Source organism: Choloepus didactylus, chromosome 6 (assembly GCF_015220235.1).
Source record: "Choloepus didactylus isolate mChoDid1 chromosome 6, mChoDid1.pri, whole genome shotgun sequence".
Lineage (NCBI taxonomy): Eukaryota > Metazoa > Chordata > Mammalia > Pilosa > Megalonychidae > Choloepus > Choloepus didactylus.
Window position 1 is genome coordinate 9,269,389 of NC_051312.1, and position 12,283 is coordinate 9,281,671.

At 56.0% G+C, this 12,283-nt stretch overlaps 1 protein-coding gene across 7 annotated transcripts; it reads left to right on the top strand.

Moving 5' to 3' along the window:
- Positions 1–55: 55 nt before the first annotated feature.
- On the top strand, positions 56–2,350 carry C6H11orf68 (chromosome 6 C11orf68 homolog). Of its 7 annotated transcripts, none has more exons than XM_037840381.1 (3): positions 141–244; positions 541–635; positions 948–2,350. In XM_037840381.1, exons 2-3 carry the CDS (start codon positions 541–543, stop codon positions 1,705–1,707), a joined length of 855 nt encoding a protein of 284 aa, XP_037696309.1. In that variant the 5' UTR covers positions 141–244; the 3' UTR covers positions 1,708–2,350. The 7 variants fall into 7 exon arrangements, with proteins under 7 accessions (XP_037696307.1, XP_037696308.1, XP_037696309.1 ...); XM_037840382.1 differs by having other exon boundaries at positions 951–2,350; XM_037840379.1 differs by lacking the exon at positions 541–635 and having other exon boundaries at positions 56–244.
- Positions 2,351–12,283: the final 9,933 nt, after the last annotated feature.

Here is a 12,283-nt window from a genome sequence, read left to right on the forward strand (position 1 = left end):
CGGGGTCAGCCCCGCCCCGCCTCGCCTCGCCTCGCCGCGCGGCCGACCCGGCCGGGTGGTCCCGCCCCGTGGCTGCGCTTGTCTATAAAGTTGTTGTTGAGGCGGCGGGCGCTAAGATGGCGGCGGCGGCTGCGGCGGCCTTAGCGGGGGTGGGGCGCGGCGGCGGTGGCGGCGGCGCGGAGTCCCGGCAGGAGCGGAGCCGGGCCCGGGGCTGGGCCGGCGCCGAGCGCAGCGAAGGCCGGAGGTGACGGCGGCGCGGCGGGAGGGGGCAGGGCCCGGGCACGGCCGGGTCCTCGGGCACTAATGGCGGCGGGCGCGGCAGGCCCGGACTCTGGCCCTCTCGCAGGCTCTAACAAGCCGGGGGGTTCGAGTCCGGGCGCGGGTCTTTGGCTTCGGATCCGTCCCTGCCATCTCTGGGCCCCAGTGTCCGCGGCCTTATGTAGGCCGGATACGCCCGCGGGGGAGCCAGGCCCCGCGTCTCGGGTGCTTGCTTCCATTAAATCCCCGCGCTCCGGAAACCTCCTGTCTTTCTCTCTCCAGATGGAGAGCGCTCTGGCAGGGCCAAGAAGTGTATGTACTTGGGGTCGGGAGCGCGCACACCTGAATCTACATTTCGGTTCTGCCACCCACTGCAGGTGTGACCTTGGGCAAGTCCCTTCTCCCTGAAACTCAGTTTCCTCGTCTGTAAGTCAGCCAGAGTAGGACTAACAATAGCCCTAACAGTTATGCGGCGTTTAATCTACCGCAGATGTTTGATTTTCTCATCACCTCCATGAGACAGGGACAGTTGTTATCCCATTGTAAAGATGAGGCAACTGAGGGATGGTGAGGTTAAGTCTTGCCCAAGGCCACACGTTTTAGTCCAATGCTTGATACCTGCTAAGGCCCAGTGTGAGGTAGTTGGGAAGTTACTGTCCCAGACCAGTCCTCACTTGGTTTTCTTGCAGCAGGATGGAGCCAGGTGAGGAGCCGGAAGAAGAGGACTCTCCAGGCGGCCGTGAGGATGGCTTCACCGCCGAGCACTTGGCCGCCGAGGCTATGGCGGCTGACATGGATCCCTGGCTGGTGTTTGATGCCCGTACCACTCCTGCCACCGAGCTGGATGCCTGGTTAGCCAAGTACCCACCATCCCAAGTTACCCGCTATGGGGACCCGGGCTCCCCTAACTCTGAGCCTGTAGGCTGGATTGCAGTCTATGGGCGGGGCTACACCCCCAACTCGGGTGATGTGCAGGGCCTGCAGGTGGCCTGGGAGGCTCTGCAGACCAGCGGGCGCCCCATCACGCCCAGCACCCTGCGCCAGCTGGCCATCACCCACCACGTGCTTTCGGGCAAGTGGCTGATGCACCTGGCACCCGGCTTCAAGCTGGACCACGCCTGGGCTGGCATTGCCCGAGCCGTGGTCGAGGGCCAACTTCAGGTGGCCAAAGTGAGCCCACGGGCCAAGGAGGGTGGGCGCCAGGTCATCTGTGTGTACACGGACGACTTCACGGACCGCTTGGGTGTTCTGGAGGCGGACACTGCCATCCGTGCAGCAGGCATCAAGTGTCTGCTCACCTACAAGCCCGATGTCTACACCTATCTGGGCATTTATCGGGCCAACCGCTGGCACCTCTGCCCCACTCTCTATGAGAGCCGTTTCCAGTTGGGGGGCAATGCCCGCGGTTCCCGTGTCCTGGACCGCGCCAACAATGTGGAACTAACCTAGTGGGGCCAGGTGGGGAGACCACCCTTTGCCCTCCCTGCTGGGGATAGCTCCTGTCTTCCTCCTCCTCGTCCCAAGGAGGCCAAGCCCCCCCCAGCCCTGAGATCTGGACTAGGTCACTTGGGAACTGCCTGCATCTTTGAACCCCTTGAACCTGTGCCCTCTGTTCAGGGCTGACTCAAGCCCCCACAGGCTGGGGGCTCTGGCTCCCTGAGGGCCGGGCCCTCAGCCTCTCTCTTTGCTGCTGCTCCCCTCCACCTCCCAGGACCACAGACTGGGTCCAGACACCCAGGGGGAAAGCGTTCCTTGGCCACCCCCATTACCGCCTGCACCTTCCCCACTGCCTGCATTCTCCCCTTCTTTCCCTCCTTCCTTGTAAGGGAGAAAACTTTAATGCTTCCATTCCCTCCCCTTAGAGCCTCCTTAGTCCAGGGGACAGGGGGCCTTGCAGGCCTGAGCATGCCATTTTGTGTGGGTATTAGTGCCCACTCAGCCCGTGGCCAGGGCCATGAGACACTGGCCCGCCCGGCCCTGCCGACTCACAGCCTGCACCACCTTCTCCCTTCCTTGGCTCCCTTGTCATGTGCCTGCTCCTGGCATTTCAATAAAGCCCAGCTTGGGTCTGTGTGTTGAGTGTTTTTTCACATACTGTTGTGATAGTGATCTGCTTTGGTTGCTGGGAAGAGTCGGCCAGAGAAGGACTGCCCCCTGGCCTGGCCTCCCGATGTGCCCCTGTAATAAGACATGCCTCACTGCCAAGGCCCCGCTCACTCTGAGAAGCCAGCCCTGCTTCCTCTCCATCCCAAGAATCAGAATCAGTTTCTCAGAGATTTCTCATAAATCCAAGGACTTGGGTCTTCGAAGGCCTGAGGGGCCACTACTAGCACTCGGGGTGCATTTGTGCATGTTAGGGAGAGGTTCCCTCTTGGTCCTGGCAGAAGTGGCCCAAAGGCAGAGTACATGGTTTGGGGAGCAGAGGCTGGGCTGGATTTCGTCACCCTAGGTTGGGTGTCCCTGTTCAGTGAAGAACCTTCCCACCCATCACGGGCCAACCGGACAGTTTGCAAAGCACTTTCACATGCATCATTTAATTCTCACAATCTCTTTATTGACCCCATTCTAAAGCCAAAGAAATTGAGGCCAGGAGGTTAAGGGAATTCCCCCAGGGCCGTGCAGTGAGTCGGCAGAGCTAGGACTTGCACCCGGTGCCCGCCTCCACTTCAGGTGAGGTGCAGTTCCAGCCCTTATGAGAAAAGAAATCGTCATCCCCACTTAGCTTTTCACAACCCACAGAGCACTTTCACTCACATGTACTGGGCTGCTCTGCTCAGCTGAGGCTGCAGGAGCCTCTGGGGACCTGGCTCCTGCCCTCCCCCATCCGGCGCCTGTCCCTGGCCTTGGTTGGGGGCCAGGGTGTCTGGCAGGGAGCCCCTTGGGATGCTGCTCTCGTGCCGTGCAGGAGCTGACTCAGCCCCTAGCAGCCTCACCAAATTGGAATTTGGAGCAGGGGAGCGGAGATGCCACTTGGCTGACTGGGTGGAAGTGGGTGAGTCACGAGCTCTGGGTCGGCCCCCTCCCGGCTTCCTCCCTACCTCAAGCTTCCCTGGGGTTGGGTCCCCTTCAGCCCAGCCTTGGGAAGTCCCTGGAACTGGGTGGTCTCCCAGCTAGAGCCTGGTGCTCTGCCTCCACTGTCAGTGCCTTGCCCTTGACCAAATTGGGCCAATTCAGCAGTGGGGCTGGAGAGGTGGTGTGGTCCTGGCCAGGTCTTCATGTGCCCCACAGAGATTCCCAAATGGTGTCACCAAGACCTGGTTCACCTTCCACTGCAAAGCATTTCCCATGTGCCTCCCCTTCTCTCCATCCTCACGGCCCTGCTCTAACCCAGACTTTGTCATCTCTCTCCCAAACCATTGCAACAGCCTCCGACTGCCCACCTGTACCCTGTCACCCCCAACCCCCTAAACACGAGGCCCAGAGGAATCCGTCCTGCTCAAAGCCCTTCTGTGGCTCCCCATATCCTGCAGGGCAGACAGTCCACTATCTGGATGAACCGTGGCCTGACCCCCACCAACTGCTCCAGCTGCCCTTGGGCACCCCATCCACCCATGAAGCCAGCTGGCATTTCCTCCATTCCTGGCATGCAGCCTCAGGCCTCAGGCTGTTCCTTCTGCTTGGATACCTGCTGTGCAGCCTTGATCACAGTTAGGGATCACAGTTAGGGTTGTTGGGTTGCTTATGGGGGCACCTGAGTGACATCCTTCTCCCCACTGGCCCCTGAGCCATGTGCCCAAACTGTGCGCTCCATGAGGGCAGGAGCAGAGTCTAATCTGCCACGCGCCAGAGTCTAGCACAGTGCCTGGCCAAGGCAGCCTCTCTATAAATGAATGAATGAATGAACGAATGAATGACTCAAGCCTGGACCTCCGTCAGCCCCTCCAGCCCCATCCCTCCTTCACTCCCTGCTCCTTCAATGGCTGCGTCATGCTTCTTGTTCTAGAATCGCACGGGCCGCCCGGGGTTTGCTTGCACACATTCCACCTTTCTGTCTTCTGCACCTTTGCTCGTGCTGGTGCCTCTGCTTGGCAGGCCTGACCCTCACACTGTCCTGGCAACAATAGGGCACACACCCACTGGCTCAGGTGTCACCCCCCCTTGGGGTTCCTCCTCCCCAATTCACCCCAGCTGGGGTAGACCCCACCCACCCTTGGCTGCACTTGATCCCCCAGGGTGTGCTCAGTGCCCAGCATAGGACCTGATGTAGCGCAGGTCAAAGAAACATTATTGACTAAATGACTGGTTGAGTGAAAGTCACTCTGTCTCTGAGCCTTGGTTTTCTCATTCCTTTAAATCATAGGAAGAGCCAGCACTGTGCTAAGTGTTTTACTTCTATCATCTCCTCTAAGCTTCACCCGGCTCTATTATTGTTGCCATTTTGCAGAAGAGGAAGCTGAGGCCCGGAAAGGTTACGAAGCTGGTAAGTAGCAGAGCCAGGATTTGAAGGGTGGTCCTGGGTCCTCTGGCTCCAGGGCTCCTGAGCACATCCCCTGCACCCCACAAGGGCTTGAAGTGGATGCGTTAGTGAGCCCCCTGCCCCCACCCCATTATACGCAGGTGCCCCTGGGGTGGGGGTGGGGCTGCAAGGATAAATGAGACCCAGGAGGGTGAAGGGTCCGACTTGTAAAGCACACAGGTTGGGTCCTTGAAACTCCCCTCCAAGAGAGGCTGGGCCATGACAAAGAGTCCCATTTTACTGACGAAGAAACCCAGAGAGTGCACTGACTAAACCTACCTGGGCCCATGGTGGTAACTCCCAGCCTACTCCCCAGCTAGGCCAAGGGCTCCCCGAAGCCCACCCCCTCTGGCTGGCAAGGGCTTCTGCCCTGTTTGGCCAGGCTCTCCCACATGGCACTGGGCGGGCTGGGGGAACCTGGAAAAGCCCCTGTGCGCTGGTCCCTCCTACAAACCCAGGGAGGCGAATGACTAAGGTTAGGGAAGGGAAGAGAACCCACCCCCTTCCTCCTCCCTGTGCACCCCCAGACCCCAAAGAGGAGCCCCCAGAGGGGCTGGCTGGGATGAGTGGGCTGGCGGGCGGGAGGGTGAGGAATCTGCCCGACCCCGGCCTCCAGCTGGGAATTAGGGCCCCGAATCGAATTGGGGAGGGTAGGAAACAGCTGAATCGGGAGAAAGCTTCGGCCAGCTCCTTGGCGGGGTTCGCGGGGATTTTCCCGCCTGTGGGGCAGCTGCGCCCCACTCCCGCCCGCTGGGAGGGGCCCTGGCAGGGCCGGGGCTTGGGTCACACGGCTGATTCATCTCCAGAGGGAAACTCCTCACTTCTCTGACTCGCATCCCCCAGGCGCCAGGGGGTAACATGAGGGCACCCAGCCCGGCAACCCTCTAACCCCATCTTTCCTTGGCCACTGACCTCCTGGGCAGAGGGCCAGAGAGGGACAGGGGACAGGACAGAGGGGGGCAGTGTCCCAGGCCATCAAACCCGGAGCCTGGACCGGAACGAGACTTCTTGGATACCTCAGACATCCGCCCCTCACCCATTTTATTGATGAGGAAACTGCAGTTGGATCAATAGGTGCAAACCCACAGACCCACTCAGCACCAGACCCCATGCGGGCACTCTGTGCGCATTAACTCACTTCAGTCCTCGCAGCCTCCATTTTGCTGCTGAAACTGAGGACGGAAGAGGATACTGGGTCACGCTGCGGCGCCTCCACATCTCCCACGAGGCCATATACACACCTCTGTGACAGGAGCTCTGGCCCTGTCCCCAGCAGCTCAGCCCCCGGGGAGGGGGGGTCTCTGAATTAGTTTCTGGGGATCTACTACACTTGGGGCCCAACTCTGCCCTGTCAGGATGCTCTTGGGGAACAGACCGGTCATCCACCCATCCAACTCCTGTTGTCCTAGCTAAAGGGAGAAAGCTGGCTCTTGGGGAAAACTCAGCCAAACCCCCAGAGGCTGGGAGACAGCCATGAAGCGTTCCCGCCAAAATCTTCCTCTCCAGGGCTTTGACTCCTTTCCAAACCCCAATCCTTTCCTCTCGAGTCAGAGCCTCCCTTTCCTGTCTGCCGTGTGTCCCACTGCTCCCTGGGGTCCAGCCTTCAGGCTCTAGCCCCGCAAGGAGCCGACCCCTCCCCTCTGCCCAGGGCCGGGGGCCTGCTGGGTGTGGGAGGGGGCTGAGAATTGTGGCTCAGTGAGGTCCTGGCAGGCGAGCTCTGCCCTGTCTGGCTCCCACTCAGGCTGCTTGACTCACCCCCTTGCCCCCCATGACTCAGTTTACACCGGTGCCTGGAGGTCCTCCCAGCCTGGGTGGGGCCCGTTTATTGGCCCAACCCGGGGCCGCCAGCCTTTCATCCCAGGATGAGCATTTCATCCCCCTCCTGGCCCAGCACAGGAGCTGGCACCGGCGGGGGCAGCACACCTGGCTCCCAGGTAGCTGTGCTCCAGGGCTCCTGTGTGGGAGCTGAAAGGGTGGGCTGGGAGAGGCCTAAGCCAAGGCCCTTGAATGCCAGGCTGAGGAGCTTGGCTTGGTTTGGGGGTCAACGGGACATGAGCAGTATTTAACAGGGAAGTGAACTGGAGTCTGGGGAGAAGAGGGGTGGGGTCTTCTGGCCTCACATCTTGTGGGACCTGGGACTGAGGAAGGGGATGGGATGAGAGCCACTCAGGTCGCTGCCTCCAGGGCTGTAGCACCATGGACACAGGGGCTGCCTTCTCCCCAGTTCCCCAGACACCAGCTGAGCACCCACGACCCACGGGTTCCTGTGCTTCTGCTGTCCCCTGAGCCTTGAGCCACCCTGCTGGGATGGCAGTCCTGTCCCCATGAGGCAGATGAGGTCCCTGAGATTCCAGAGAGGGAAAGAAACTGACTAAAGTACCACAGGGAGGCAGGGGCCATCAGGTCCCCCATCCTTCTGCAGGTCTCCCTTCCCTGCACCAGCAACCTCTCCCAGGGCAGCAGGGAGAGCACAAAAGCCTTGGTCCCAGCACTGGCTGGGTCTCCAGCTTGTTACATAACCTCAAACCAGTCCCTTTCCCTCTGGGAGCCTCAGTTTCTCCTTCTTGCCGGTCAGTGGTTTGCTAACTGTGCTCCCTAACACCAAAGGTTTCAGCAGAGATCCACTGGGGGCAGGGTGGGGACAGCCCGATGGGCCCCTCATCCTGGCTCCAACCAGCACAGCTCTGGGAGGCAGAAGGGGTTAATAATATCAGTTCTAGCAGCAGACAGCCTGGGTTTGAATTCCAGCTCATCCACTTTTTGGCTGGGCCACCTGGACCTCAGTTTCCTCATTTGTAAAAAAGAAAATAGTAACTGCACCTGCCTTCTAGCATGGTTGGGGGAGTAAAAGAGAACGTACTACCCAGTGTAGTAAAGGATCAGTGAACATCAGTGAGGATTCTGGCTGATATGGTTTGTGCTGCATGACCATTTCCTCTCAATGAAGGTATCGGAGACTCTGCTGTCAGCACCCAGGATGGCTCTGTCCCCTCATCCTGGCTCCTCGGGTTTCCTGGAGCAGCTCCTGCTGCCTGCAGACTCAAGTCCAGGGCAGTTGGAGGCTGTCACCCCATTCTCAGGCTCCTCCCACCCCACCAGATTGGGGCTTCCAGTCCCTCCCCCCTCCCCACACTTTCATGCCCACTGTCTCCAAAACCAGGAATGTCTCCGCCAGCCTCAATCCCTCCTCTACCAGGAAACCTTCTACCACCCACCCTGCCCAGGAGGAAAGAATCCTTCCTCCCGGGCTCCTATAATGCCCCTGGCACTTTCCAGCCCCAGAACTTTCTACCTAGCACCAGGGCTCCTGACCACCTCTGTGGGCCGTGAGCGCCTTGGGGCCAGGACCAAGTCTTGAATCATCCCCACCTCCCACATTTGGCTCAACTCAACGTTTAATTCAGTGACTTCAGGAGAAGGTTTAAAGAAACTGAGCTACATCCATGCACTGGAATGCTACTTTGCAATAAAATGGGACAAACTGCTGCACACAATGGCGATGAATCTCACAGACATCATGTTGAGAGAGAAACCAGACATAAGAGTACGTGCTTATGATTCACATTCATGTGGAATATTCTAGACAAGGCAAAACTAACCTATGGTATAGAAACAAGATCAGAGATTCCCTGGGGCAAGGGTGGGGTGGGAGATTGACTTCAAAGGGCAGGAGAGAAGTATCCAGGGATAGAAATGTCCTGGGTCTTGACTGAACAGTGGCTGCATGAGATACTCTGATCAAAACACATGCCCAGTACATTTTAAAAGAGTGGATTTTATCTCATGTAAAATATACCCCAGTGTAAGAGCTTTTTTTTTAATGTAGTCTGTGTATACTCAGTGGAAGGATTTCTAAGATATAAGAAAACAAAAAAGCAAGGGGCAAAACCGCTTAGAACAGACTACCTTTTAGGGGAAAAGATTCATAAGAAACTGGTTACATCGTTGCCTTGGAAGGGGAAGGGCAGGAAGGAATAGCAGGGACATTCTCACTGTAAACCCTCATGGAACTTTGGGACTTTGAAGCATGAGAATGTATTACCTGGTTGAAGAAGAGATGCAATTAAAATTTTACAGACATTAAAAATGCAAATCATGTTTTAAAATATTAATTTCTTCTCCACACCTCCATCTTATGACCACTAACTAGGGAAATTATATAAATCTCCCAAATGCAAACATTAAAAAAATTATTCTGAGCAAGAAAAAAAAGTGTAATGGGGAGCATAGTGCTAGGGGACTGTGTTGCATGAGGGGTTTAGCCTAGGCCAGGGGCTCACGGGAGGGCTCGCTGAGGAAGTGGTGGGCAACTGGAATTTACAGGATGTGCAGGAGGAGAGAGAGTTGGCCAGGTGAAGTGGGGTGGGGAGGGGCCCCCGGGCAAAAGTGGAGGGGTCTATCAGCAGCCAGGCTGGGGCAGAGGGTGGGCCTGTGCTGGCGAGGGAGGAGCCCAGGTCCCCAGGGCCTGGAAGGACTGGAATGCTATGTCAGGGATTCTGGTCCCCATCGAGGGGCAGACTAACAAGGTAGCGAGGAGCGCAGGTCCTGGAGACTGACTGCCCAGGTTCAAATCCTGGCTCCACCAATTTCTTGCTGTGTGGCTTCTAGCAAATTACTTAGTTTCTCTGTGCCTCTATTTCCTAATCTGTAAAATGAGTATAACCTCATTATATACCTCACAGGGCTGCTGTGGGGATTAAATAAATTACTTTGAGTAGTGCCTGGTTCATAAGAATTCAACAGTGGGAGCCACCAGGTTCATCCCTGATGAATATGTGACCTAAAAGAGCACAGGGTACATCACCCATCCCCACCCCACCCCTTCCCAGGCCTCAACACCTCCTTGTAGCATTCCAATACAGAGCGTGATGTGGATAGAATTTTAAAATATTCCTCTGGCGACATTTTTATGATGAAAAAAATGTGTATATATATGTATATATATCTCCCCCAGGCTTCGGGGTGGGAAACCAAAAAGAGTGAGCTGAGCAGGGGGCCGGGAGAGAGTCCAGGAGAGAGAAAGGACGGGCCAGCTTGTTGACCTGAATTAGAACAGTACCTCCAGACATGAAACAACTGGAATTCTTCACCCACGGCTGGTAGGACATAAAACAGTACAACCACTCTTGGAGAACTGCTCAGCAGAATCGACGAACGCGCCAAACACACGCCTACCCCGTGACCCAGCGATTCCACTCAAGCCTGGGCAAAAGTCCAAGAAAAATGAACGCAAATGGCCACCAAAGAACAAACCGAGAATGTTCACAGCAGTCTTATTCATCCCAGTCCCAAACTGGAGATGCACCCCCAGTGGTAGCAGCGGGAGAATGGAGAGAGCGATCGTGGTATTTTTGTGTACTAGAACACTATGCAGCAACAGAAAAAAACTAGTAGTTCACCAAGCAATGTGGATGAACCCCACAGACATGGTGAGTGAAAGAAGTCAGACCCCAAAGACTACTCACTTTATGGTTCCATTTATATGAAGTTCAAGAACAGGTAAAAGTTATCTGTGACGGTAAAAGTCAGAAGAGTGGCTCCCTGGGAAGGGGCAGAGGGAAACACCCTATATCTTGATCTGGATGGTAGCTACACAGGTTTATCTAGGTAAAAAAGCATCGAGCTGAACCTTAGGAGGAGTGAACTTTATTGCATGTATGTTAAACTTCAACTTAAAAAAACTGAATGGAAACTGAAAAAAATAAGCATCACCTTGTTGCCCTGGTGGCGCTGATTGAGCACGCTCAACCATCACCTCCTTTTGCCTCCTTGCAGCCCCAAAAGTGGGGATTCTCTGGGACCCAGTGAGGGGAAGTGACTGGGCCAGGCTCCTACGGCTGGCAAAGGGCCGCTCCAGGGTCTCTCAGGCCTCCCAGCCCCCCAGTCTCCCAGCAATCATCCTCGTGACCCCCTGGAGTTCTCTCCTGGCCTCCCGGGGTCGGAGCTGGTGAGGTCAGGGACAGAGAACGTTTCTGCAGCCACGAGGCGGGAGTTAGTGACTGAGGAGCTTGGAATGTGTTGCCTCTGAAAAGGCCTCCTTGTGGCTGAGCCGACGGTTAGAGCAGGAAGGGACTTTCAGAGCCGTGTAATCACACACACATAGGCACACACACACAACTTAGTAAAGATGGGAAAACTGAAACTCAGGAGGGGAGCGAGCCCTTGGTCAGGTAGCAGCTTCTGGGGCAGGCAGGTGGATGTAGTCGAGGCTGGCCTTGACATTGCCACCACCTGGCTTCCTGTGTCGCCCGTCAACTTGCGCTCAGCCAAGGAGGCCAATGTCAGTATATGTGAGTGCTTTCACAGTGTCCAGAGTCCCAAAGGCTCCCACCCCTGGGGCTTTTTATTAGCATGTGGTTTTATTTTGACTACTATTTGTCAAGTTCTTACTATGGGGTTAGGTGCTGTGCTCGCCCGTGTGACAGTATTTCTATCCCTCAACAACCCTGGGATGTAGTTATCATTGTCTCCATTTTATAGACAAGGAAACAGAGGCTCTAAGAGATTGTGTGCCTCAGCTAGAGTCACGCAGCTGGTGAGTAGCTTGCTGAGAATTCAAACCCAGAACCCAGAATAGTCTGACCTCAGGCATGTTCTTTTCACAGGTCTCACTGCCTCAAAATCCCTCTCCCTCTTTCACACACACACACACACACACACACACACACACACACATTTTTTAAATTGCTGTGGTTTCTTTTCTCTTTTTTTTTTTTTTTTTTTTCAGAGGAAGACAGGCATTGAATAGGACAGGTAGGGGAGAGGCTGCTGAGGAGCTCCTGAGTGGATGGCACTTTCCAGCATGATTCCATTTGGTCCTTACAGCAGTCACAGGAGCTCAGTGGAGAGGCCCAATTATTCCCACCAGGCCTGGGAGTGAGAGGTGAGGTGACCTGCTCAGGGTCACACATAGACAGAAAATGATAGCTCTGGGCCTGAAGCAGCCAAACTGGCCTCTTGGAATGAGTCCATAGACCTCCTGGCCTCTGTCCCCAAGGAAGGCATCCAGGACCCTGCCACCCTGAATCCTGTCTTCCCTGTGGGAAAAATGAGCTGAGCAAATGCAGACACCAGTGGAAAAGCCGGAGAGCCCAGCCTTCTTTCTGTAGTCCTGGTGACCTTGGCAGCTCCTTGTTCTCTCTGGGCCTCAGTTTCCTCATCTATAAAATGGGAGGGTGCAGGGAAGAAGCTTTGGGACAGGTCCTCTCAGCACTGACATTTTGGGTGTGCCAAAAGGTGTCTGTGAAGCTGTGAGGGCTTTGGAAAACCTTGGCTGAGCCTGGCCTTGTGGCATCCGTGGCCCTGGTTTGGAAACCTGGTTCAGCCACTCGCTTAGTGGGCAATTCATTTTACTATCTCCCAGCCTTAGTTTCCCCATCTGTGAAATGGGAGCGATAAGGGTACCCACTCCCCAGGGTTGTTGGTCTTTGGTTGTTGACATTTGGCCCTTGGCCTCACATTCACCCAGACCTTTGACGTTAATCTTCAAACAAGGCTGGTGACCACACAGTCCCCAAGGAGCACTGACAGAATTTAAAAGACGATGTTCATCAATCACCTATACCTGTG